At 42.3% G+C, this 27,688-nt stretch overlaps 2 protein-coding genes across 4 annotated transcripts; both read left to right on the forward strand.

Moving 5' to 3' along the window:
• The first annotated feature begins 1,644 nt into the window (after positions 1 to 1,644).
• LOC133417878 (synaptopodin 2-like protein) lies at positions 1,645 to 16,538 on the forward strand. The gene is given in 5 exon segments (XM_061706080.1): positions 1,645 to 1,881; positions 5,700 to 6,073; positions 6,566 to 6,936; positions 12,485 to 13,575; positions 13,577 to 16,538. Coding segments are annotated over 5 exon segments (3,204 nt in total). The 5' UTR covers positions 1,645 to 1,779; the 3' UTR covers positions 14,843 to 16,538.
• Positions 16,539 to 18,699: 2,161 nt separating this feature from the next.
• On the forward strand, positions 18,700 to 27,163 carry myoz1b (myozenin 1b). Of its 3 annotated transcripts, XM_061706457.1 has the most exons (6): positions 18,700 to 18,832; positions 22,134 to 22,220; positions 24,760 to 24,926; positions 25,003 to 25,072; positions 25,256 to 25,445; positions 26,777 to 27,163. In XM_061706457.1, the coding sequence occupies exons 2-6, from the start codon at positions 22,136 to 22,138 to the stop codon at positions 27,009 to 27,011; spliced, it is 747 nt and encodes a 248-aa protein (XP_061562441.1). In that variant the 5' UTR covers positions 18,700 to 18,832; positions 22,134 to 22,135; the 3' UTR covers positions 27,012 to 27,163. The 3 variants fall into 3 exon arrangements, with proteins under 3 accessions (XP_061562441.1, XP_061562439.1, XP_061562440.1); XM_061706455.1 differs by lacking the exon at positions 18,700 to 18,832 and having other exon boundaries at positions 22,071 to 22,220; XM_061706456.1 differs by lacking the exon at positions 18,700 to 18,832 and having other exon boundaries at positions 22,071 to 22,220; positions 25,006 to 25,072.
• Positions 27,164 to 27,688: the final 525 nt, after the last annotated feature.

Below are 27,688 nucleotides of genomic sequence, written 5' to 3' on the forward strand. Positions count from 1 at the left end.
CTTAGCCAAGACGTATCACTTGAACATACTTCCATGACAGCAATTACTGTACTGTTTTCCCATCTCGACAGAACTTTGGCGGCATTTGGTGGCATTTTTGGGTCTAGGTGAGTTTTCAGTGATTGGCTGGGGATAAGTGCCACAGAAAAAAAAACACGATTTGCTGAATTTGCAAGTAGTGAAGCAGGAATAGTGGCCTAGGTTTATTTTATTTATATACAAACATTAAAAAGTCAACTGTCTACAATATGCCCGCTTCCAAATTAAACATGAATTTTGACTGTCTACAATCACCTGCCACACCATTAGGTACACCTTCTCAATTTAATGACATCCAAAACAAAGGTTGTATAAATTATGAAACAAAATGTGCTCTTTTAAAATTACTAATTAAATTCAGACACAAATCGTCATTTGACTTAATTTTTTTTTGCTTTGACTTGCGAGCGCAAACTTGAGATATGAGCGCTTTCTGGTGGCAGCGAACTCAATTCACAATAAGATTTGTCAATTTGGCAAATATTGAACAATTCCTAAAAAAAAGAGGTTTCAAGCTGTTTAATGCCACTCCCAGTTGGCGTTTACTGTCAAACTAAACACAAGACAAAGAGAAGTACATGTTTTGCATTTAAAACAACCACATAACTTTGCCTTAATGTCTGTTAGCCTAAGGCTAACATGTAATGGGAGATGCCATAGATGGGCTAACAAATAAGATCTGTGTCACAGTGTCATAACCCTGTAAGCAATGGATATTGAAACAAATTGAGGAGCAACACGTGGCCAAATAATATAACAATACAGGTATATATTCTTTTTTTCCATTTTGAAGAACAACTACTATTACTGTACTTTACTGAAAAGCTAAGACTGTCTCCAATCTGTATGTTTGTATTATACTGCCCCCCATGTGTCCAAGGCGCGCACACCGCAAGGAGCAGCACAATACTGTCCATTGAATTAAAGCAATACGTGGCAAAAAATGGTTTCATTTCTCTACATTCTCTTTAATTATGGCAAGATTATAGAGTGGTATTTTCTTCGTACAAAACTATTTTATTTTTTATTTTGGGGATGCTTCAACGAGTTACGAGAACAGTCACAGAATGAATTAAATGTGTATCTCAAGGCACTACTGTAGCTTTATCCTCTCTCATTTGTCAAAATGTGTCACTCAAAACTGCTTTGTAAAGGCTGCAGCACTTGTTTTTGCCTTTGCTTCTGCAGTTGTCCCGAATGTTCTGTCCAGTAAGTAAGTGTACATGTTCACCGTTTTATCTTATTGAAACAGCAGAATTAATTCCTGAGGAAGCCCCAAAAAGACAATAAACCCAGTGAAATTCTTAAAATAAGACCCACACCCAGGCCCCCTCTGCTGAGTCCCCTGTTTAAGAGGCTGTGTCTGTGTGTGCGTGGGTATTTGTGTGTGAGGCGAGGGGGGTTATTTTGGGATGGTGTATCAGCAAGCATCCCCTCTGAGAGTGACACGCCATGTGTTGAATAGGAGGGAATGACGAAGGCACACACACTCACACATCTCCCACGGTCCCGCCCTGCAACATAGCATTCCCGTGGAAGCAGATGATAGCCAGCCCCCCCGTGCCTAACCTTCCTCTTCACTTGGGCCGTGTGGCGTTGGACACTCGCAAAGTGTGAGGAAGTGAAGACCCTCACACACACACACACACACACACACACACACACACACACACACACACACACACACACACACACACACATACACTTACATATATTCAGAGCAGAAGGATTGGAGCAGGGATGGTGGCAGAGGAGATCGTGGTCTCCCTCTCCGGGGGCTCCCCGTGGGGGTTCAGGCTGCAGGGAGGAAGGGAGCAGCAGAAGCCTCTACAGGTGGCAAAGGTATGGCGCCAGTGATCACCTTAGATTAAGAGGGTGATCATTTATACCATTGTGAGGTTTTCTCTCGAGTTTGCAATATTGTTAGCCTAATAGCATAATTGCCCAAGTAATTTTTAACTTACTGTCACCATATCACTAAAAATTACCAATGTGCGTGCTGAAAATGGTGTCTTTTCTTCATGCCTGTGTAGATTCTCAGTCATCCAGGTCAAGGTAATGGTAATCCACAAAGGTTGAATCGTAGCAACTTGTTGTTTGTTGAATTTGTTTTGATCGTGTTTTTCAGAAAACGTTCAAAAATGACTTGGGCAACTATACTGCTATGCAAACAGCATGAACTTCTGTAAGCAACAATATGAGATTCAAATATGCATCAAAAGTCAAACAACCTTGGTATTCAAACCAGCGTCACATTATCCAATCCCACAAGACTTCAGCTCAATGAATATCAAAAGTGCATATTGTTCTGTCTATATAAAAGTACAGTTCATTCATTTCAGCAATATTTACAGAAATGCGTGTCTCTTGGGCTATCTTCAAAAGGGTGATGCGTATTACTGTATTTTAGTTTTACAGTGATCATGTCCTTTTTTTCTTTTCAAAAGTATAACAATTAGGGAGGCTCAAATGTGACTTAAAATATGGGTTCTACGAGAGTTTAAATGGATGACTTGGTTTTGCATTGTTTTCAAAGGGGAACATTTGAAATGAGAACAACTTGGAAGTCAACAAAGTATCACAGAACGGACTTTGGAAGTTCCACTCTAAATGAACTCAATGGCATGTTTGTTTATTGGTTGTGCTGAATTGTATTGTATCCTGGTTATAGGTCACAAAAGAAAGTAATTTACTTGATACAGTTAATGTAAAATGTCAGCAAAATCAATATATTAACATGCCATTGACTACTTTATGCAGAGTGCACTGAAACATATTGTATCCTATATATGGGTCAAAACAAAAAAATATTTACTGGATACAAATAATGCAGAATTTAAATAAAATCAATACAGGCCTACCGTAGTGCCTTGAGATGCAAGTTTAATTCACACCAACACACTTATAACTAAAAACAGTCATCTTTCCTGATTGAAATAATTGGAAATGTTATTAATCCTCAAAGTCCTCAACAAAACCTGAACATGAACATTTGTTCTAAAACAGTTCACAGATGCCAGAATGAGCGCGTTCTCAATAACGTTCATCAAACAGAAATGAACAAAATTCTCAAGGTCTAAGGGCGTTTATTTGTCATTTCAGCCATACACAGAGAGTCAAAATATCATCTATCCTCGACCCGCACTATTAATGTAACAACGACCCATGCGATTCATTTACGGGTTGATGGGTCACAAAACTGTGAAAACATGTTTGATATGGACTCAAGTTTCAAATTGAGGCCTGTACTAGCTGTTAGACCTTGGATGATGAATGTGTCTTGGACTTTATTCAGCCATACTAATGTTAGGTCTGAAAATGAGGTTTAATCATCCGAAGGCCTTTTGTGTTCCCTGTAATAGGAACATTTGGATTGTGACCTTGCTGCCACCAATCAGTGTGTGTGTGTGTGGGGGGGGGGGGGGGGGGGGGGGGCATACCTCAGATAAGCCTGGTTGGGGAATGGTGGGGCACAGAGCTGCAGGATAAGAATAACCCCTTTAAGAGAAGCTGGAAGCTAGTCATGGAAAAAAGCCCTCCTGTTCACACACACAAAAATAAAGATACCACACGCATGCACACACACACATGTATGTTACACATTTCCCTAAGTTATTGTCCATGTTTCTTTGGATTTCTTCCACAAAGGTTTTATTTTGTGTATGTGGGCGACATGACCCCTTTGGCCCAGACGGGTGATGCAGCTGTTCAAACCCCCCTCTTTCATTACTCACTTGTGCTGTATGCCAATATATTGTCAGACTATGTGTGTGTGTGTCAATATATTATCAGGTTATGTGTGCGTGCGTGTGTGTTTGTGTGCGAGCGCGTGTGTGTGTGCATGCATGCGTGGGTGCTTGTGTGTGTGTGTGTGTGTGTGTGTGTGTGTGCGTGGTTGCTGGCTGTACTGGAACTGTGGAAAAAGTCCTTGCGCATGTCAGCGATGCTGATAAAAGCAAAAATACTGGGAACATGCTCATCATCACACTTATTGGATAAGATGTATGCAAGTGTGTGTGGACAGATAGGGGGCTAAAAAAACACACACACACGCACAAACACACACTCACTCCCTCACTCACACTAGCTGAGTTATTCTGATGCACGATCAAATATTTTAACAGTGTGAGTGACAGGATGGATTGCATATTAACTTTGTTGTCATGCAGTGGGACTAATTGACCCTGTAAAATGTATTCAGAGATTGTTTTCTAAATACATTATGCGTGTTTGAAGATAACTGCTGAAAACGTGCAAGGATTGAGAACTTTGGTATATTCAGATATAGGATGAAAACGTTTTTTCACCATTTCAGTTTTCCAGATTTTTGGGGGTGTGGCTAAAACAGCACTGCATGACGCACTTTGAACCCTGGGATGAGTCTTCCCTCCTCTACTATATAAGAACTTGAGCGCCTTCGTTCACATCAGTTTTTATCCTGCATAACTGCAACATGGAGTTAGCTAGCTCGCTATGCAGTCATCCCAAAAATGCATCTTTGCTTTGGGTAGTCTGCTGGAATCGCCTTTTTAGAGCGCCTCGTCGTGGGTATGTTGACATCATGCAGAGAAAACAAAAACAAGTCTGATTTGACAGCCAGCGTGTGGACCGGGGCTTTGGGCTGGCATGGCCGCTTTAGAGCGCATCATTGTCGCAACGTGGAAAAGCCCTCTCCGACAACCTGGTGGGAGACACAGTATGCCAGCCACTGGAGGCTTTTTAAGTGGATATACAGTATTTTTGCAGCTCAAAAATATAAGCATCAGAAAGCTCTGAGATGAAGTAGCATCCATTTTTAAAGGTTGGAGAAGTTGTATTTGATTGACAATTGAACACGGCGTGGTTTCAGTGCATTCAGTGAACACAGCCACAGCGTCTGAGAGCAAAGAGAACTGATTTTGACAAAAACCTGCTGGCCTTGTTATTTTTCTTCTCTTGCGTATATATATTTTCATTTTAAATTTAAGTGGTATATTAAATACATTGGCAAAAGTTAGCTTGGCAATGACATAAGCGCATCAAACAGTGTCAAATTTATAACTGTTCTGATACATTTTAGTCTTTACCATTACTGTCTAATGTAATCGGCCTGCCTATTTGCTCCTTGCAAATAAAAAATTCAAAATCATTATTTGCGGTTTTTGTGTTAGGATGTCACCAAAACCCTGTCTAAACAGGGATCGGTGTCAAGGAATTATGTTGAAGTGATGCATTTCGGTTGACAGATGAGCTTTGTATGTCAGGGAGGTTTTGCAGTTTAGGTTCAATTGGTTTAGCAAGTTTAGCCTGGGTTGTTAGTGGAAGTGACAGATGTGCATGTATACGTGCACTTTGGGTGCATTTTTACAAAATAAAATCAATAAATTTTTAAGTGTAAATGTTGGAAGGTGAGTTTGAAATGTTACGCTGTTTTGGGATGACAGTTGGTGATATATTTACAGTTGAAATTATTAATATAGGCAGTTACACACATTTTTAAGTGGGGCGTCAATTACTAGATTTTTTTTCGTTATTCGCAGTCAGGCTTAGTCTGTAGTAAGTGTAGTAAGTAAAAAAGCTTTTAAATGTGTCTTACTAGAGACATAGAATGACCCTGCTGAAACATCATCTCATTGTTTGTATAATACTCATTGTATTTTGCTTAAATGCCCAATGTGCAGGTACGCCGTCGCAGCAAAGCGTGCAGGGCGGGGCTGAAGGAGCGTGACGAGCTGGTTGCCATCGGCGACCACACGTGCGTCGAGCTCAGCCACGCCCAGGCCATGACCCTCATCGATACCCAGAATGGCACGCTGCACCTGAGGGTCAAACGGTGCCCGTCGTACCCGGCTCGCTGCTCACCTCCGCTTCTCTCTGTGAGCTCCTGCGTCGTTACCTCACTGCCGGACAGCGAGGCCTACTACGGCGAGACGGACAGCGATGCTGACACGCGCTCGCAGGCGCACCGCCGCCAGGCCCGTACGCCTCCTCGCGCCTGCTCACCCGCTCGCTATGATAACCATGGGGAGGAGGAGGAGATGTCTGAGATGAGTGGGTAAGGGAGATTTGTGCCTGAGGGCTCTGCTGCCCAACACAGAGAAAAAAAAGACAGAGAGAGTTGGGAGAGGGGTACAGTCAAAGTCAGACATTAGACATCAGAATATTCATTAATTTTTCTATTAAAGCACACATTTTTGCCACTTGTTGCCAGGCAGAATTTATGGGGCACAATCCTTTATGTCCTAAAGACCAATTTAAAATACAGAAAAGGGACACACCTGTCATGCTTTTTAGTATTTGCTAGTTGTTGCTCGTCAGAGAGAGTGGTGTGTGTGGTGTTCGCTGAGTTCTCACTAGTTAGGTGGGTGAGAGAGAGAGAGCGAGAGAGAGAGAGAGAGAGAGAGAGAAAATACAATACAGTGCTATTTTGTGGTGTTTTTTGGGACGGCTGGAATAAATTGTAATTTCCATTTAACATACTTGGCCAATAAAGATGATTCTCATTTTGACTGTACTGTCTGTGATTTTCCCTTGTCTTGTCTTGAAGCTATGAGAGTGCTAACGATGCAGCGGCCGGTCCAATGCAGGGGCAGTGGCACGGCGTCCCACACAAGGACTTCATCTACCAGCCCCCCCAGGTAGGGTGGACCATCCCGGCCCAAAGCGTCACACCGCACTCACTCACCCCGACCCACGAACGAGCTCTGGCGGAGGCCGAGGGTGAAGGAGACAGTGGCTTCCAGGAGGCGCTGGCTGGCGTCGGGCTCGCCGCATGCCCTCCGATGGTCTCTCCCGAGCGGGCCAAGGAGGCCCTGACGCTGGGGTCTTGGGGTCAGCTGGTGCCCATGGTGGGACCCCAGCAGGGCCCCGTGAGCGAGGAGCTCGCTGCCACCTACATGGACAAAGCACGGCAAGCCAGTGAGTATATGTGCAAAACTTGTTTTAAACTTTAAAGGTCCCGTATTTGGGCTATTTAGACCTCCACAGAGAGACTGTCTAACATGGACTTATAAAAGTGTCAATTTAATTTCAAAACCAAGGTGTTTTAGCTTGGTTTTTGTCATATGAGTGTCGAGAAAATGTCCCTCTGATAGGTACCGCTGTTTGACCCAGTTTTGTATCCACTTTATCCATATTTGGCTTTCCTGATTGGTTGCCTCCGTGTAGAAGACCCACTTGTGAGAGCACGCTGGCTCGGGAGCGGAAAGGGAAAGCGGAGATCTTCGCAAGTGACGTAGATAAGCTCAAGAAATTCAAATGACCTGATTTCAGGCCCTTTTGGCAGAACGTCTGGAACTCAGGATTGCATGGATGATTTTTCATTCATATTTCACTTTTGCTGAGGCACCATAGAGACAATATTACATCTCAAGTACTAGAAGAAGTTGGTTTGGCAAAATATGTCCCCTTTAATTATAGTATTAGGGTGGGCCAAAAGTAGGTATACGCTTGTTTTTTTTTCTTCTCAGTATATTACAGTTACACTGAATATTTATTACAAATACATTCATCCATTCATCCATTCTCAACATCGCTTAACCTGGTTAGGGTCACGGGGCGCTGCGGCCTGTCCCAGCTGACTTTGGGTGAAAGGCGGACTACACCCTGAACTGGTCGCTAGTTAGTCGCAGGGCACATATATACACGGACAACCATTCGCACTCACACTCACACCGTCACTGAGTGGGAACTGAACCTGCACCAAAGTCAGGCGAGTGTACTACTACACCATCAGTGACTTTAAACGCATTTTAATCGCATACATTTAATGTAAGGTTTCAAGCAAGGGTTAGGGTTTCAAAATGGGGTTTCTATAGGGTTTACGATTCATGTTAGTGTTTTTAGCAGGCGTTAGGGTTTATAGTTCGGAGTTTCAAACCAGGGGGAATGTTTCAAATTCGGGTTTCAAGGCCAGTGTTACGGTTTGAAGTCCAAGTGTGGATTTGTGAGAGTGGTGAACTGGTGGAGACCCCATCTAATTTCAAACCAATTTAATTTAGTTTATAGGATTTTTTTAACGTCAAAATCAAAAGGATTTCAGAAGTACCGAATAAAATGTTATATTATTATTATTATATAGAATTTTCTTAACTTTTCTTTCTATCTGGTGAACAGATGATGTATTTAGTTTGAATAACATTTTAAAAAAAGCTTAAAAATACTCGATTGTTTTAGTCTTGGTCATTTCCCCCCAATTATTATTTGAAGAACATATTTTTATTGAAAAAACTCATTTTTTCTCATTATAATTTATTGGTTTTTATTTAGGATACATAAAATGTCATTTATTTTTTGGGAAAGTTTTGGTAACTTTTGTTCTTTGTATCTGAAGAAAACTGTATTTTGGTCACTTTTCATTTTTATTTCATAAGATTTTTTCTGTGCCTTTTTTCTTTTTAGAAGAGCCTTGTTATCTTTTTTTTCTTTTTATCTGAAAAACATGTTTTGGGCTAAAACACAAATGAATCACACAGTTTGGATTTTTTTTAAATATAACATTTTGCATTTGATTTAAGAAGCATGAAATGTTGTGTAAACCTTATTGATTTAGTTTTTGGGATATTTCCAAAATTCACAAAAATACTTTTAATGAAAAAAGGTAAATTGATGACTAACTCAATTTTTTTTCTCTCTCTGATGGTTAAACATACAGCAAGTGACAATGACACATTCCAACATTGAAACACATATAACAAGAGATTCAAAAACTAAATAAAGTTTCCTGAAGGTGACTAAAATATCAGCATAAGTACAATAATACAGTGTCGTGAATAACACTAAATGTGATGTTTCCTCACTGCCCTCCAGTGGCAGGTCAATGAATGTAATTTCGGCATTACGTCAAGTTCTATTCTTGGCCTGAGTGTCGTAGTATGCTAAGCCTTTTTTACATACCAAATTTATTTTAGAGTCCTACCTACAGGGCACTATGATGGACTGTATGCTACACTATAATACATAATACGTACCATTTTGTATATATTTGGGATGTTTAGTTATACAATAAGTGTGATAGACCTCACTTCACGGCAGCAGTTGTTCATAGATGTGACTTCACACGTGATAAAATGTTGTATATCTATCTATCTATCTATCTATCTATCTATCTATCTATCTATCTATCTATCTATCTATCTATCTATCTATCTATCTATCTATCTATCTATCTATCTATCTATCTATCTATCTATCTATCTATCTGTGATTAGGTAAGGGTAAAATATCGCGCGAGGCATTCAGAGACATGCCATTTCCCGTGTTACACATTCAGATGGCTGTATGTCTGCAGTGGGAGCCAGGAAGAGTTATGAGCAAGCATACCCTCTATAGTCTATAAATGAATGTACGTCTATAACGTTAATGCTCCTGTTTCGTTGGTTTCTTTTGTTTCTCCAAAAGTGTCAGAAACGACAACAAAATGGCAATAAATAAAAAAAAATATTTTTGTTTACATTTGTTGATTACACTTATTAAAGGGTGAATTTTCAATTTAAAAAGAAAAATCCCTTTTTGGCATTTTCCAAAAGTGTCAGTATGACTTGACAGGGGCACACTCCCACGCCCTCGTAAGAAAAATAAACTTCAAACCGAAAACATTAGTGTCATAGTAACACTGCATTACAAATAAGGTGCTTTTCTGGGGTAACAAGGTAACAGGTCATGCAAGGCCTCGGGATTGTGCCTGTGAGTGCACGACAAATGATCGACACCTCATCAGTCACGCCGTCTGTCTCTGATTTGTTGTTGTTTTGTTTTTGTTTTTTGCAAATCAAATTAGAGGCACAAGATTTGGCCAGAGAGGGCTGATTTTTTTTTTCTTCTTCACAGATTACATTTCTCAAAAATGTTTTTTTAACATTCAATCATTTTTGAGAAAAAAAATTAAAAAATGCTTTTCTCTTGAACAAAAAATAAATTTCCCTGTTTATTTTTTATCTATATATAAAAATCGATGTATTTGTTTTAAGAAAATCACCTCCATTTGTTTTAAATGAAAAATCACATTTTCTTTTTTTAAAGAACAAAAACGTCATACAATTCATAGTTGCTTTTCACTGGACAGGTTTAAAAAACAAACAAAAATGAAAATATCACAAAATTATTCTACACAGTAGCTTAATATGACAGTTTAGGTCTATTTTCTATGTACTGAGTAAGATTTATTCCATATACAGTATAACACACGAATTGTGTTACCATGGAGTTTAAATTGTATTTTATCGTGCAAAAAAAAGTACTTCTACAACTAAACCTAAACAAAGAAATAAAAAGGGGCCTTTAAAATCCAAAATACAAGTCCCATATTTTATTAAGTCATACAAAACACCAAATTTTGGCACACAACTCCTTGTATACTGTATTATATTCAAATGACATCACACATACCCAGTGATGACGCTGCTCTCTAAATATTTCCTGGTGAACGGATCTGCTGGTTCTATGTATGTGTTAGTGACAGGTGTTTAATGCGAGTCAGGAAGACAGGAATAGTGGCTTGACATCATACGTTGCTTTGCGCGGCGGGACGGAAACAACAAAAGGTCTTTAACACTCAGAGAGAGGTAGCAGCCACTAAGTGCCTTGGAGAAGCAAAGGGTGAGGGTGTGTGTGTGTGTGTGTGCTGTAGGAGGGCCTGGGGGAAGTTAAACGCACGCGCACAAAATTAGTCTTGAAAGATGAGGGACCCGAGATCTCATTCAGCAGGTGGGCACACAAGCCGACTCACAGGTAAGTGAGTCAAAATGCCTAATTGGACGAAACGCTAAGAATAATCATCTATCTCTATTTATGCAATCAAAAGATCTGATCAATGAAAAGCATGTAGCTCCAAATTTTGGGATTTGTTTTCAAAACAAAATATATTTTTTTAGATGAAAAAAAGAGGATTTTTAGAAACAAAGGATATATCGTTGAAAGAAAATGAATTTTGGGGATTTTCTTAAACAAACAATCTTTTTAAGGAATATATTTTTGTCTAAAAAGTTTTCTTTTACCATTTTATCTGCTGAACAAAGCACATTTTATTTTTTGGATGAAAAAAAATCATACATTTTGAGGATTTTTTTTCAATTTCATCTAACTTTTTTCACGTTTTGGCAGTTTGTGATCTTTCTTTTGTTCCTGTTCAATGAAAAGCATGTGGCACATTTTGTGATTTTCTTTTGAAACAAATAAATAAAATATATTCCATCTAAAATATATTATTTTTAAAGAAAGGATGTGTATTTTGTTATAAAAATTATAAATTTGCATTTTGTTTAAAATAAAGAATGATTTTTTTTCTATTGAAAACATGATTTTTTATTACCATTTTATATGATAAGGAAAATGTTGTTTTTGAGGACTTATTTCATCACAGCTTCTTTTGAATTTTGGCATTTTCTGTTTTCTGTATCTGAAGGTCTTTTTCTTCCCGTTAAAAAAAATAATAATAATCACAAAATGTGAAGGTTTTTTAAAAAAAGAAATCCACATTTGGTTGTTTTTTTTTAAGTTTTGGTCACATGTTTTCTTTTTTTTTTTTTTTAAGAACAAATGTTTTTTTTTTAAAGAAAACCAAAACCACACAAACTTTAGAGACGTTTTTCATTGGTCAGCAAATATATAAGGATTTTTTTGTTTTACTAATTTATTTATTGTATTTTGTATGAAACCCATGTGAGACTAGTAAACGTTATCATAGTTTTAAATAGCATCGGACTCAAAGGGGGTACATACTGTACGCAGGGGACCAAACAGCATCTGTGGATAGACTAGACACTGTGATCTAACCATCCCGGACTGTGTGGCTCATCATTGGAGATCAGCAGGAATTCTTTTTTGTAAATCCATAACGCATACGGCTGTCTGTCAGTGATTATCTTCACTGTCACCGTCCGGAAAAAGTCAGCCCGTTTAGGGCTGGACCACTAGTACGAAAAGTACTGACACATGGCTTCTTTGTTTTGTCCTCCTCTTCGTGATAACAACGCTTGTCAGAAGTGGAGCTTATTCGGTGCCATGGAGGCAAATATTAGTGACTTATGCTGAGTGGTGGGCCAGCCGCCCAGGGCGGCATCCCGTTGGGGGGGAGGCAGCACTCGCACCCCCCACTCCCCTGTTGACGACCGGCCCAATGTGTGCCATTGATGGTTGGCGCACATGGCACCTACACTTTGTAACAGCTGTCTTGAAAATAATTTCATTTAATTTCGGTGACAAAAGTATTTCGGTCCGAAACAGAAAATGCACTTTTGGGCCATTTTCGGCCAATTGGTGGCTGAAAATTCAGTGCGTCACAAGTAGAAAGTAATGATATCTGTTTTCAGATGTAGGGGGTAAAAGCAAAAAGTCATCAGTAAAATAAATACTCAAGTGAAGTACAGATACCTGAAAAATCGACTTAGTAAGGAAATATTTGTTCTCCGTTACTATCCACCACTGCTTTTTTCCTGTCCTGATCCTATTCTGCTTTCTTCTTGTGCAGAGCTGCATCGTGGGGAGAGTTTGGTTGAGAAGCAGGTGAAAGAAGCTCGCACCAAATGCCGCTCCATCGCCTCGCTGCTGACCGACGCGCCCAACTCAAACTCCAAGGGGGTGCTCATGTTCAAGAAGCGGCGGCAGAGAGCCAAGAAATACACGCTGACCTGCTTTGGCAAGGTTGAGGACGACCAAGGGGGCCAAAGCACAGAGGGTGAGACGGAGGAGGAAGGCGGGAGCTCCATCCAGAGCTCTGAAGTGGACGAGGAGGGCTTCTCATCTTCGTTCGACCCCACGTGGGATAGCGGTTACTTAGACCTGCTGGACAGGAGGAGTGCCGCCTGCCCGCCTGCCACGCCGACAGCTGCCAATATCAGCCCAGGGCTTGATAACTTGAGCTTTGTGGCGCCTGTCAGTCAAATTCAAAATATGGAGCTGTTCAGACTGGAGACCATGAAACAACCAGACGGTGCTATGTCTTCAGTTCCGGATGTGCCTCTTCTCAAGGTGGGTCCAGTTGCCATAAGCCAGGCTAGTGTTACATTAAGCCCACCCCCTTTGACACCTCTGCTTAATCAAAATGGCCCACATGTCAACCTCAGTCCAAGTCCAAACCTTGAGCACCACTTGAGTCCCCCTCCGCTCAATCGCACGGCTCGCCCCTTTACTCCCGGTCCTGCGCTGCCCCGCTCATCAGTGACCTCCGTGATGTTCCGCCCTCCCCAGCCCAAACCGGCGGCGGCTGTCTCCATGGTGACCATCGCACCCACTCACTATCCGGCAGCGGAAGGGAGGAGAGCCGTGTCCAGCACCTCCCTCTACATCCCTCCTCGGAACAACGGCGTTGGTCCCTCGGTCAGCGCCTCGGCCCTCTCGCCCCCCTCGTCTTTGAACCCCTCCGCCCCCGTGGCTCCTCAAAGTTCCCCAGCCCACCCTGCTCAACACTTCTCCCCTCCACAACCATTTCACTCCCCTCCTACCTTTTGTCAGCCTCCCACCCCTGGTCCCATCTCGCAGGTCCAAGTCTCGATGCTCCCTCCAACTCCGATTACCCCAGCCACTCATCCCTGCATCCCCACCGCCATGGGGACTGCATCAATCCTCCCAAACCTCAGCCTCGGATTCACTGGCTACTCGTGAGCAGCGCATCTCAGTGCCAGCTGATCGCACCGGCATCCTGCATGACGCCCGTGGTCGTAGCAGCAAGAAGCCGATGTTCAGCGCCATCCGAAGCAAAGATGTGTCCCCAAACCCTGCCTTGATGTCCATGGTGCAAAACATGGACGACCGCTTTGTGAGAACGGCTGGCGCAGAGTCTGCTGTTGTATCCGGGGGTGAGGCTGGCCATGAGTCTGGGCCCGAGGAGGACTGGTTGCGGCTCGGGGCTGAGGCTTGCAACTTCATGCAGGCTCAGCGGGGACCCAAGCCGCCGCCCGTGGCTCCGAAACCGAACACCTCGCAGGCGCCTCAGCTGGCAGGGAAGGGGGGGCAGCTGTTTGCCCGTCGACAAAACCGGATGGATCGTTACGTTGTCGAGCGGAGTCCCTCCGTTGCTCCTGCGCCATTCTCTCCTTCCCAGACCAGGGAACCTTCTCCCACGCCATCCCTCCCGGCCACGTGGAAGTACTCCTCCAATATCCGTGCCCCTCCTCCCATCAGCTACAATCCCCTCCTGTCACCCTCGTGCCCTCCCAAAGCCCAGAAGAAGGGGGAGGTGACAAAGTCCGGACTGGCTGGATCCAAAGGGAAGAAATCTGCCAAAAAGCAGGTTGACGTCATGAAACACCAGCCGTACCAGCTCAACTCATCTCTGTTTACCTACAGGGGTCCTCAGGACACCACTGCCAGTCAGCAGCAGCGAGGTGGTCCTCAGAAGACGGCACAGGTGTACGAGGTGAAACGTTTCTCCACCCCCCCTCCGACAGCCACCAGCCCTGGCCTGAAGGTGATCGTACCTCGATCAGCCACGACGCTCGGAGAACCACTGTGGCGTTCTGAAATCGCCTCCCCCCCACCCCAAACCGCCACTCACCGTCAAACGCCTCCTACCCCTTACCAATCTCAGTGGTCCCAGGGGAACCTGTCCCCTCCACCGCCCCCTGCCCCCACAGCTCCCCTCCCTCAGCTCCCTACCTTCACCTCGCCTCCAAACGCAGTCCAGTCCCCCACGTTCTCCCACCTCCAGCCCCAACAAGCTGACAGGCAGTTTAAAAGCGCCCCAGATCTGAGCCCTCTTCGGCCTCCCGGGGCCACCTGGCAGACGTCCACCGGCAGCCAATATAGCAGGGTTCCCAGACCTAGATTCAGCACCTCTAACCTGGGTCTACAGCCTTGCGTGTGGCACCCTGGTTCCACCGCACACTGAGCTAACACATTTTAGTGTGCACTGACTATAAGCCATTTTATTTTAAAAGGAAATCCACTTGTTTTCAGTTTGGTAACATTGTTATTCACATTTGTGGATGTGTGTTTTATCTCAAGCTTAGTTTGGACTGGCAACAAGATAAAAAATGTGATCCACTTTCTTTTTTTTAGGGGTAGATACTCTTTGATTTGGCCATCTTGACGCATTTAGTTAAAATTTAAAGGCAACATGGTGGCTTAGCAAATGTACCAGAGAGATTAAAAGTTTAACAGATTAGAAAGGCAGTAGAAAGATGGTGAATAAAGTGTGGACTGGAGGATGTGGAAAAAGACTGATTTTAGCTGTGGATCGGAAGGTGGATAAAATACAAGAAGATTCGATGAAGTCTAATGAACTTCCTTTTGTAGGAGCAATCAAAGTAGAAGCACCAACATTGTTTGTAATTATCCAAATACACGCTATATTGTGTTTTGTTTTCTCTCTTTCTTATAATATGACAAGAGTATAGTGGTACAGGCTTTTTTTTTTCCCAGAGGTGGGGGACTTGAGTCACATGACTTCACTTGATTTAATTGATCAATTTTAAGAATTGGAACTTGCTTGGCTTAGATTTTTGACCGACTCCACTTTAAATAGAACAACATGACTTGACAATGGGGTGGCGCGGTAGAGGACTGGTTAGGACATCTGCCTCACAGTTCTGAGGACCTGGGTTCAAATCCCAGCCCTGCCTGTGTGGAGTTTGCATGTTGTCCCCGTGCCTGCGTGGGTTTTCTTCGGGCACTCCGGTTTCCCCCCACATCCCAAAAACATGCATGGAAGGTTGATTGAAGAAATCTAAATTGCCTGTAGGTGTGAATGTGAGTGTGATGGACTTGACAAAGGATATGAATATTTGGATTTCAAAGTTAGCATGCTGCTTGTTTTTCTTTTTTTTTTTTTATGAATGAAAAGTAATTTTCGGTGGCGTGTGCGAACCTGGTAAGCCGCCAGTATGAAATTAAGTGGAGGGCAAAGACCATGCAACGAAACAGATTATTATTGAAGGATTATTCTTTTGATAAATTTGGTAAAAAGAGAATGGCAACATGCAAAGTTTACAAGTCAAAGATAAGAGACACCACAACTAGGAAATCTAACTTCTCGTGTCACTATATAACCCACAAAGAAACTACCGTAACCTCACAGTTTAGCTAACCGATAGCTGGTCAAACATGAACTACCGGTCAGCTTCAAGTCAGTTACACATTTAATTGAGAAGAAAATAAGGTAATAGACAATAAATAAACTGGTTTGGGACCATATAAAATATGTCTGCTAATGTTAGTACAGCTAACTAACGTAAATACAGATAGGCCTACTGAGGTTAAATAAGCTGATGTGCAAATATACTGCATGTTGTAGCAAGATTGGATAACTTGACCGATGACTTGCTTCACCCAAGTAATGACATGGCTCGACTTGGTTGATTTTTGCCACAGTAACTTGGGACTTACTTGAAACTTCAAGGTTCAGACTTGAGACTGACGTATGATTTATAGAACGTGATTTCCTCCCACCTCTGGTTTTTGTAGTGTTTTTCCATAATATCACACACACACAAAGCACTAATTACATCTAGGTGGAACAACAGGCGGACAACGTGTCTTTTTTTTGTTTCTTTTCCACCGGGACATGGCGGCTAAATAAAAATAGACATGACTCACCTCAGCTGTCACTCTCTTTCTTCCTGTGTCACCCACGTCAGTGCCCACTTTCATACCAGCTCCCTGTCAAAAATCCTCCTCATCTCATTTTTTTTCTCAGCTAAAAGATGCACAGTTCATTTGAAATCTCAGTTTTCTAAGTTGATGTCAACCCATCTATTTAGGCCTTTACAACGTTTTTTGTTTTCCATCTCCACCACATGGGGGCAGTGTGAGATTGTTCAGACACTTTAAGCTAGCTGGTTCTGACGAGACAGAAACTAAAATGCTAGGACACTTTAGTGCAGAAGCCCTGACCCTGTGTTAAAGCCCAAGCATGGAGGAGAGAGAAAATATTCACATTGGGCGCTAGTGTGTCCGATTGACACATCTGGTACACATCCATCATAATAGGACTCCCAAAAATCAATAGAAAAACTCTGCTGTGAAACAGATATTGTATGCTAGATAACATAACAGCACCCGCGAAAATCAGTTAAGAACCTGCACTGTGAAACACACAGGTAGTCGGCCATTTTGGTTTGAAAGGTGATGTTTTTAACGGGTTTGGCCATTTCCAGGGATTGTTCCGTAACAAACTCCTTCTCGGGAATAGACCCAATCCCCACCAAATTTGAAGTGGGTATTCTAGAAAGATGGGCATTGCCTATTTTCATCATGTGTGAATATTTGCCGTGAGACAGGGAACTGACATTCTGCTTCACAAACTCAAGTTTTGACCTAAAGTGCTGGGTACAAAGAAGGTTGCCACCTTGAGGAGATCCATACATCACATTCCAGAATTTCACTTCGCTCCCACTGGCATACAGTACTCTCATTCACACCGTGTTCTTTTGACTTTTGATTTGTCCCATCGGTCGCCACAGCGACTCACTCGCATGACTTGTTTGGCACAGTTTGCAGCCAGATGTCCTTCCTGACACAATCCACCCATTTTTTTTTTATTTTATTTTTTTTTATCACGCCATAATGGTGGGAAACTATGATGTAACTTTCCTTCTTTGAACATATCCAAGAGGTTTACCTTTTCTTGGAGCGTCATAGCCGTTGTAAAAAGAGCACGAAAATACGCCGATAGGTGTTAATTTTGCATTTATCAGCAAATATTCACCTCTCGCCCGAAGATAGCTGGGATAGGCTCCAGCACACCCGCGACCCTAGTGGGGATAAGCAGTACAGAAAATGGATGGATGGACTACAGAATGTAAGAGTTCAAATGTGTGGCTTTGAATTGAAGGATGGTTGGCCTACTTTTCACAGATGCCACTGGACAGCCTCGCGGTTGTGAAACCCAACCAGACTTGTGGAAAAAAAGGTTATCCAACCTTTGACCCTTGACTGTGATCAGGTGATTCATTTGCTGCTAATTTTAAACGAGTGCCGCCGCACGCTTCACGCCCCAAATGGGTCGTGATTTTGTAAATATATCAAGGGACCTGCTGGCTTCATTGACCACTTTTTAGCTCCATGCTATTCCCTCTGAATTAGCGACTTGCTGCCTTGCATACAATCGCCCATTTCACCTATTTTCGGAGCAGTTAATCTGCGGCTATTTGGCACGGTGCTAAACTCTTAATTCCGATGGCTTTTTCACGGCGTGATTGAGAGCAGGACGGGGGTTCATCCTGTCCCTGCACATGCCTGCCGAAACGCCTCTGTCCTATCGCAACTGTTTGTAGTTTCGTGTCATTGATTGTTTAGTATTCTCAAAGACGAAAATAAACATTAAAGAGGTGTCAGAATGTCTCAGGCGCACCTTCTAGAACAGCGTTATCCAAACTTGGGGACCGGTCCTAGAAGGGAATTTTGGGTCTTGAACGTCAAAACGTTCGGAAACCCCATTCCAGAAGAAACTTCTAGAAGTATCAGTAACTCCTTTAGAAGAAATGACACAGTTCTTTCCAAAAGATACTCTCTCATTTGTCGTCTTGATCAACCCAGAGTTCAAATCTAATGACAGGCTTCCATTGGTGTTTCCTTCAACACAGCGATTGGACGTTGGGCCATGGACATCATTAGGTACCCCTTTCTGAACTTGAAACACCACACCCACCACCCCAGGCCACCCCACCCCTCTTTCACACCCTCCACAGGAGGACACATGTCCACAGTTCACGAGCAACACTGCTGATAAGGTTTCACTCTGTCCGGTGGTGAAGACGAGGGTCAGCGGTACAACTCCAGAATCGAGGGCTCCAGTCTACCTGGAAGTGGCAAAGTTTCTTTCCTGCGGGAACTTTGCGGGAGCTGAGAGACTTCCTGTGGTTTACACCTGAGTTCTTAGGTAAGTGTGTGTGTGTGTGGGGGGGGGGGGGGGACAGAGGCCTTGAGTGCTGCTGCATGGTGGATGATCCGGCACTGAGGCAATTGGAGCTGTTAAATAATTCAAGAGCCAGTTTAAGTTCACGGACTTGTTTACAGTCAGATGCATTTGATTTGTGTTGTCAGCACATTTTGGCAAGGCCTCGTAGGAGACAATCCCCTCGCCACCGCTTTGCTCCCATATCATGAGAGTGTGGTTTGAGTATTAAGGAATTGAGAAATGCTTAAATGGGTATTATGATTAAATACATTGCCTTTTTGAGGGCTTCCCCAAACAAACACACACACATATATAAAATAAATCACAACATTTTGCAGGAATGTTCATCCTGATGAAAATTTGCACTTTGTCTCATGAGTAAATGAGAGAGGGGGGAAAAGAGCATGCCTATGAAATGAAACTAAAGGTTTGGACAATGATCATAAACCATCCCAACTAGTTATGTTAATCAGCTGTACTAAAACGTTTACAATCACATCATTTTTATTTTTAATCATCCCAAACCAGTCTATTATACAATGTTTGACGAGCTAGCTAAACTGTTAAATTAGCTTACCTGTCTTTGTGAGTGTTGTAGTGACGGATGACGTTCGACATCGTTGTTATTGTGTCTTCAATGCGCGAGTTGTAAACAATACCGGTTGCCATCCGCTTTTAAAAGACTTTATTGACAACATAATCCTTGAATCCAAATTTTATTATCTTTGGAGCTCCTTCCATTGTTGCTTATGCAGGTGGCTACTTCACACTGGCAAGTGCGCAACAATGCAGACTGTGTTGCCAGGTTGGTGCGAATGACCCCCCAAAACATTTCTCTCTCTTTCTTTCTTTCTTTCTTTCTTTCTTTCTTTCTTTCTTTCTTTCTTTCTTTCTTTCTTTCTTTCTTTCTTTCAAAAAAGGCAAAGTTTCTATATTAGAATGCAGATTTCCAACTCTAAATGGAATGACTTGTCAAGTCATGTAGTTCAAGTCAAAGTCAAGTCAAGTCTTTCTTAAGGACTTGGCAAGCAAGTCGCAAGTCATAAAACTGGCAACTCGGGCCGAGTCATTTAACTTGAATCCCCCCCATCTCTGTTGGGTGGACATGTCTATTATGAAAGGAAACAGTCTCAAGGATCCATGCCCAAAACTGAACATTTTGGTTCCAAACAGCCATTTTCTGATGACTTCCAAGACTTGTACTTTGACAAACTATGCATATTTGCCCAAATGAGCCCCAATCAGAAGCTGGTACCCGAGACAGATGGGCAACACTAAATTGTAAAGCTTTTTTTGCTTTTGCCATTTAATGTGGGAGAAGCATGGCATCAAAATGCGATGATCATCTCGAGGAAGCGCCGTGAAAAAGCGGGTGGGAAATGAAACCATCGAGAGAGCAAACTCCAAATAGGAAGGCTGAAGCCAAGAATCAAAACCTGAACCTCAGAAGTCTGAGGTAGATGTGCCAACCATTTGCACACTGTTTTGCCACTGGCTACACAAATGTAGCTATTGTTTAAGTAAAGATAAATGTGAGTGGACGCGTTTCGTCCAACCAACACTGGTGTGAGTGGTAGAAGGTTCTGAGAGGAATGTTACCCGCCTTGGTGGAGTTTTTAGTCGGCATGCTGGAGGATGGATTGATGCTGATTTGGGAATATGCTGATTTTATGCAACCCCCTTCCTCCTCAGCTGTCCCCTTCCAAGATTTATCTTGGAGCTAAAACAGGCAGGTTATGGCGGGTGGGTGGGTGTTAAGTGTGGCTGAGAGGGTGATGTGGTAACAGGACCTCTCCTCACTCCTCGCACTCACCAGAATATTCCAGATAAGCACCTGTAAAAAAAACTAAAAGCAGTCATTATGGCGTGTACATCTAAACACGTGCAAGAACACGCAGTATGGCTGAACCCCAGGCTTGGAAATGACTTCAATTACAGAGCATGAAGAGCAATTACATTAAGCGCCCTCCCCGCGGACGAGCCCCTTCCGCCGCTAACAGGGACTCACCTCCAGCCTTACGTAATTGTTTTCGACCCGCAACGCGCCAGCAGCATACATCAGGAGACGATGGCCTCGGCTGGGGAATTAGCGTCCTGAAGGCAGGGCCTCGCATGTCTCGCACGCCACTGCTGCACTCAGCGGCCTCGACGTAATCATGGCCGAGCTGGCAACAAGCTGGCTGTCGTGCAACTTTATCATCAACAATGTGCTCATTTATTTATTATGCTGTAGCTACATACCGCTCTTAATTGGATCACATTTCACTGGCAGTCTCAGTGTCTTGTTGCTAATTCTGTCATGAACACCCCACCCCTTACACCATTCCACCCCCCAATCCCCAGCAGAGCAAAAATCCATGTCAACATTTGGCCACTAATAATTTCTGATATTCTTTGGAGTGACCGTTCCACATGCTGAATGTTAATAAAAAAATGTTTTTATTCTAGTAGTAATAGTGTTGTCACAAGACTGAGTCAATCAGTCCAACTTGACCACCACTTTGTTACTGTACACGTTATTATGAAGAAGAAAAAAAAAGAGAGAATCCTAAAACCACTATAATGTACCATGCAGTTGTATTGTGAAATGAGCCTTATGAGAGATTTGCTGTTGTAGCTATGAGACCATTCAGCTCAATGTATTGTCTTTGGGACAATATTGGCCTTAACTTGTTTACATAAAAGGCACTTAGCGTTTATTGCCAACTGTAGGGTCGCTGGTTCGTACCCCTGCCCGTGCGCGTGTCGTCGTCGTGTCCCCTGCCAAGACTCGACCCACATTGCCCATGAATGAATGCGGTTGGATGTTTGGTGGTGGTCGGAGGGGCTGTAGCCGCAGAATGGCAGCCAGACTTCAGTCAGACAGTCAACTATGGCTACACAAGTAACTAACCACCACCAGGATGTAACTGTGGAGTGAAAGAATAATGTGTGCATTTGTAAAGCATCTTTGAGTGTCCACTATTGGCCAACAACCTGCACTCACAGGACACTTCATTAGGTAGGTATTAAAATATGTCTCTGACAGTGCCAATGAAAATAGGGCTTCTGCTTGAACTGAAACTTTTAAAAAAAAAGTCATTTTGAGAAGTGTTTTTACTTGTTGCCGGTGACTAATTGCATTCCAAAGGAGTCAAGTCCACTATTTACTTCCCTGTGTGTCCCCCTAATTACTTTACATGCTCCTCTCCACATGTGTTCAGTTCTTAGAAGAGGATGAATGAGTGCACAGAAGCAATGTGCTTAAAGACTTTCAATTCAACGTGTCTTTTTGTGTGCTTAGCCATGTCGCTAACCATTGCTGCCCCCACTAACAAGAGGAAGAAGGCCAACAAGATCATCACCGACTTGACCAATATCAGCCAGAATGGTAAGACACAAACATGTTTACCCACGCACACAAAATGAAGCTCCAATATAGTATGTTGCCTAAAAATGCTAATTATTGTAATTTCTTTTATTTCATTATTATTTGTTTGACTGAACAAAAAAAAGTACTGGTCTATATATTCTAAATATATAAGAAATGCACATATTTTCATTTAATGCATTGTATATTATCATATTTTTATTAATTTATTATATTTTTCGTCATTTGTTTTACAAAATACAATTATGTTTTTTAAATGAAAAAATGTCAAATAAAATATTTTTGTTGAGTATATGTATTTATTATTATTTATTATTTACAAGTGTCTTTAGTCATTATTATTATTATTATTATTATCCATGATAATAATAATAATAATAAATAATAATATAATTAAAATAAATATATTGAATGATTTAATCCATTCAAATTGAATTTAAATGAAGGAATTTTATTTTTATGCATTTACTTTATTTTTTATTAGATGTTTTACTTCTTTATATTTTTTTTAATATTGTAATTCAATTGTAATTATTTTTATTGATACAATAATAACTAGGAAATCAACCGGCCTGGTGAATGCACAAATGTTTCTTTTTAAATTAAGGACATATTGTGGTATTTATTATACAGTATACGTGGCGCAGTAACAGCATGAGGTCAATGAATTCAACATACTGTATCTACGTGCGGTTGCATGTAATCACTTTGCTTTAAAAGTATAAAATTCCCGTTATCCAGTTTCACTTACATTGTCTGAAAATGTGTATTTATCAACTACAAATAATGTCATTTTGCTGATCTATCTATGCCAGTGACGTATAGTGATTGGCAGAACAATTAAAAGCTCTTCCACTACATGGCAATAAGTACAGTTAATCTGTGTATCCTTCTGTTGCCATTCAGAGAATAATAGCTTTGTGTTCAACTAAAAAGGGCTAGATTTTTAAAATTTGTAAATAAATTGAGATGAGATCATAATTATTTCAGTTTTGTGACATTTTTGTTTAGTGGTGTGCCCTGAAATTTGTCTAATGTAAAATATGTGCATTGGCTGAATAAAGGTTGCGACCTGTTGTCACTTCTCGTCGTCTTATTGTCGTCACATCTGAGCCGACACGACATTTGTGTCTTTTCGCTCAAGCGGCAGCTTATCCCGCTTTATTCCTGTATTTTGCTCCAGTTAATGCCCACTCATCCATCCATCATCTCGTCACTGTCAGGCCTTTTATCGCCCCCCCCAATCTGGGTCCTGTCCGTCTGTCTGACGGATCCCAACGTCCCCCTTACATCCGTCTGTCCATTTTCCTCACAGTCAGCAGTCAAGCTCCGGTTTCACATTCTTCTGAATTAACGCTCAAATCAATATCCCCACGGGAGAGTTCACTTTGCACAGCAGCCTCAATTATTTTCTCTCTCTCTCTCTCTCTTTCTCTCTCTCCCTCTCCACAAGTAGACGGGAATGCACACACACGTACAAACATGCACAAACACACACACACACACACACACACACACACGCTCCACAGACACCCCCTTGCACAAGATTTACAAGGCCCCCAGCTAACGGCTCTCCGGAGCATTGCAATGCTCGCGCCCCGTTATATAGTAAGCGGAAAAATCCATCATGTCTCTCTGAGAGAGGGAGGGTGACGCAGTAGTTGAGGATTTCCCACTGTCCAAGCATGAAAACCAAACCGTGAAATCCCACCTAAAATCTTACAGCCCCTTTTCTCTAATTACTTTGGCCGAGTGACTCTTAGTGTTCCCCCGGTTTTGCAGGCCCACATCCTATAATGCCGCACAACAGTTTATTGCCGTAATTCATTCGGAACAAGGCATGGCGAGGAAATAAATATCCAGCAAAAAAGCGCAAATTGGACGCAAACATTTTTTGTTTTTTTGCCAAAAGCTGAGTTTAATGATTTAATACCATTTGTGTAAAGTACTAGTGTGCATATTTGCTTGCTCAAGTGTGATGCAACGTCACATTTGTACTAACGTGTTATTTTGGCTAGTATGCTAGCTAATACTATTGATGAACCTCATGTGAAGGTGGTTTGTTTGTGTTTACTAATATAACTACTGACTAGTCATTTATGTTACATCGGTTCATGATTGTGTACATTCTAGATGAATGGTGTTCATACTTTGAGATCATCATCTTGGGGCATCGATACATATTCACAGGGGGGCCTCAATTATTTACAGATTTCCAACTTTTCACAGCAGGGCACATTTTTATGTTTTTGTTCTTTAAGACAATAAGAAAGAATATCTTAAAAAAAGGTATATGATATTACCATTAAATCAAGTCAGTGGAATATCAACACGATTATTGTCATCTGTCATTGTGTGAAAAATATTATGGCATTATTACAAGATGTTTTTTTTCAAAAGCATGAAAAAAAGACAAACATCAAAGCACACTTGTGAACTTCACGTCTTTGAAGCTCATAGAGCTGAAGTCTCGCATGATTTGAAAAACTAACAGTGAAGTAACTAAAACGGTGGGTTTTGTTCCTCTGCTGACCGTCAGATGACGAGTCTGACCCTGAAGCCTCCGAGCTGGACCTGGGCACCAAGATCAAGACCCCCAAAGACGTGATGCTGGAGGAGCTCTCGCTGCTCACCAACAAGGGCTCCAAGATGTTCCGCAAGAGGCAGCAACGGGTCGACAAGTTCATTACGACCAACGAGAACATGGTGGGAGAAAAACATCAGGTCACAAACAAGTCGAGTTGTTTGCAGCTCACACTGAATGTTCTCTTCTCCATTCCAGCAGAACCTGCAGAACCTTCTGATGTCACCTCCCCCTGTCCCGCCAAAGCCTGAGATGCCAAAGGAAGACGGTAAGGCTAAAGATTTACATCCTCTGCTTTGCCTACTGACGAGTAAGTGATGTAACCAATCAATAACCAATGCTGTTTGTAATGATTGACATGTAGACTGACTAATCAAGAGTGAGTGTGAGGAGTGATGTTTGAGAATACGCAAAATTTGCCTCAGTTCATTGTCTAATTGCTTCTTCCCAGTGGTGGTGCAAGAAGAAGAGGTGGTGGACAAGGAATCCGAGAAGGAGAAGAGGAGGAGGGAGTATGTTCGCACCTACGTGTCGCCATGGGAACGGGCCATGAAAGGCAACCAGGAGCTGACGGCCACCATGAGAGCCAGGATGCCGGGACCCGGGCCTGTCCAGTTTCCTCAGTACAAGAGCTTCAACAGGTGCATACCGAAGACAACGTTTGTTCGTCGTTCTTTACATTGCCAATGATTTGTATGCCTTGCTAAGACAAGCAGGAGGTCTATTCGAGACAAGTTTTTATTTTTTCCGTGAGGCTTTTCTGGGCAGGGCAACCACACCTGTAATGAGGTTTCCCGCTGAGACAACATGTACGGCCCAGATGTGATTATCTCAAATCTAATGTGATCCCTTGATCTTCTCCTAATGCTCTTAATGGTCTATGCGGGGGACAGAAGCTGTGTCATTAGGAATCGCAGCAGGCGAACAATGACATTCAAAGGACAATAGGTGTTCAAAAAGTATTGGGACAAACCTGATTATTTCATTGACCAGAGGTGGGGCTAGAACCCTAAATATGAACTCCTCGTCTTTTCAGTACATTTTGTACAACTGTATGCCTCCAACATTATGGGAACAACACCCATTTCTGTTCTGTATGTGGAACGACTGGCATATAGACTGACCAATGAAAAGGGGGTGGCGGGGTTGGTGCTGATGGACATGCCAGAAGCTAATCAACTAGCTCTAGTTTCTTGACAAGTGTTTATTTACACCTCAACACACCACCTCACACTGTAGAACTGATAGTTCAGAAAAAAATAAAAACACAAAATATTACAATTATCCCAAAGATAGCATTGCTTCATTAGCACTGACGCTAATAGCGATACACAATACAAAGTAATACTGACTAATTTAGCCTCCTTCTCAACCAACGACAGCCATCTCCCAGAAGTAATCTTCCCAGTCAAAAACGTGATGTATAACAAACTTCTTAATAATGTACATTCAAACAGCTGTAGCAAAGAACAACAAATGGATTGAAAAGTAATTCACACGCAAGTGACTTGACGACATAGCGTCACTCTGCGTCAAGCATACGGAGATACAGTAGCAGGAAAACATCCGGTGTAAACATTTACAAAATAAAAGCACGTATTTCAAAACAAATACAAATGCTGCGTTTACACGCATCATGAAGCGAATCGTCAATGGAGGGGGTTGGACGGACTGTCCCCGACAGCGTGGGGTGTCTCATGCTCTGCCATATAAATAAATAAATACATTTCAAACCTATCTTTGCGCCCCGTTACCAGATGGCCCACGGCCCTGTGATGGGCCGGGCCCGGTGGTTGGGCACCACTGACGTAATCAACAAATCACTTGTGCTGCACGAAATGATTGACCGGTAGACAGGCCGATGACTGTGTCGAAGTAAACACCTCGGTATTTTTTTCACTGATCGTGTGCTGCAGTATCATCGCTAAGCACTCATTTTAATGATCATTTTCTCCCGCTTCACCGCCACCAGGACAGCGCTGCCCTTCGGCGGCGTAGAGAAGGGCTCCAAGCTGATGGTGTTCGAGGTGCCCGACCTCGGTGCGGACCCTGACGAGCTCGAGCCGCTGCCCTCCTTTCAGGCCGACATCCGCTCGCGGCCCTCGTTCAACCGCACGCCCATCGGCTGGGTGTGCAGCGAGGACAACACGCACATCCACATGGACGTGGACACCATCCCCTTTGACGGAGAGACCGACGATCTCTGAGCGCGCACATTCATTTATATCTATTTAAACGGAATAGCATCAGTTGCTGTTTAATGCATGGAAATGAAAATGACTGAAAACGGACAAAGCATCTCCCTCGCCCCATTTTAAAGAACCTTACTGTGATTTTTCCAAGCGTGCGCTAAAGTACTAACATGTGTAACTAGTAATGAAAAAATAAGCACTCTGCACTCTTAAAACAATGTACGAATGCAATAAAGTTCCCCTTTAGAGATGGTGCCCTTGCTTCTCGTGTCTCACGGCGCAGTGTAATTAAAAATTAAACCAACATATTTTTTTCCTAAACAAATTTACATCGGTGTAGTCGTGGTTATCATGTCTGTCTCACAGTTCCAAGGTTGGGTGTTTGAATCTTCGTTTTCTCTGACTTCCTCCTACATTCCAAAAACATGCATGTTAGGTTCATTGAAGACTCTAAATTGGCCATAGGTGTATATGTGAGTGTGAATGGTTGTTTGTCTATATGTGCCTTGCTATTGGCCAGCGACCAGTCTGGGGTGCACCAAGCCAGTCACCCCAAGTCCAGCTCACCTGTGACGCTAATAAAGATAAGGATAAAAAATGGATGGCTTTAAAATTCTTGCGAAAGACAAAAAAACAAAAAACAAAAAAAAACATAAAATCACACATCTACATATTTTGCAGTACTGTTCGGC

This window comes from Phycodurus eques, chromosome 19 (genome assembly GCF_024500275.1).
Source record: "Phycodurus eques isolate BA_2022a chromosome 19, UOR_Pequ_1.1, whole genome shotgun sequence".
Classification (NCBI taxonomy): domain Eukaryota; kingdom Metazoa; phylum Chordata; class Actinopteri; order Syngnathiformes; family Syngnathidae; genus Phycodurus; species Phycodurus eques.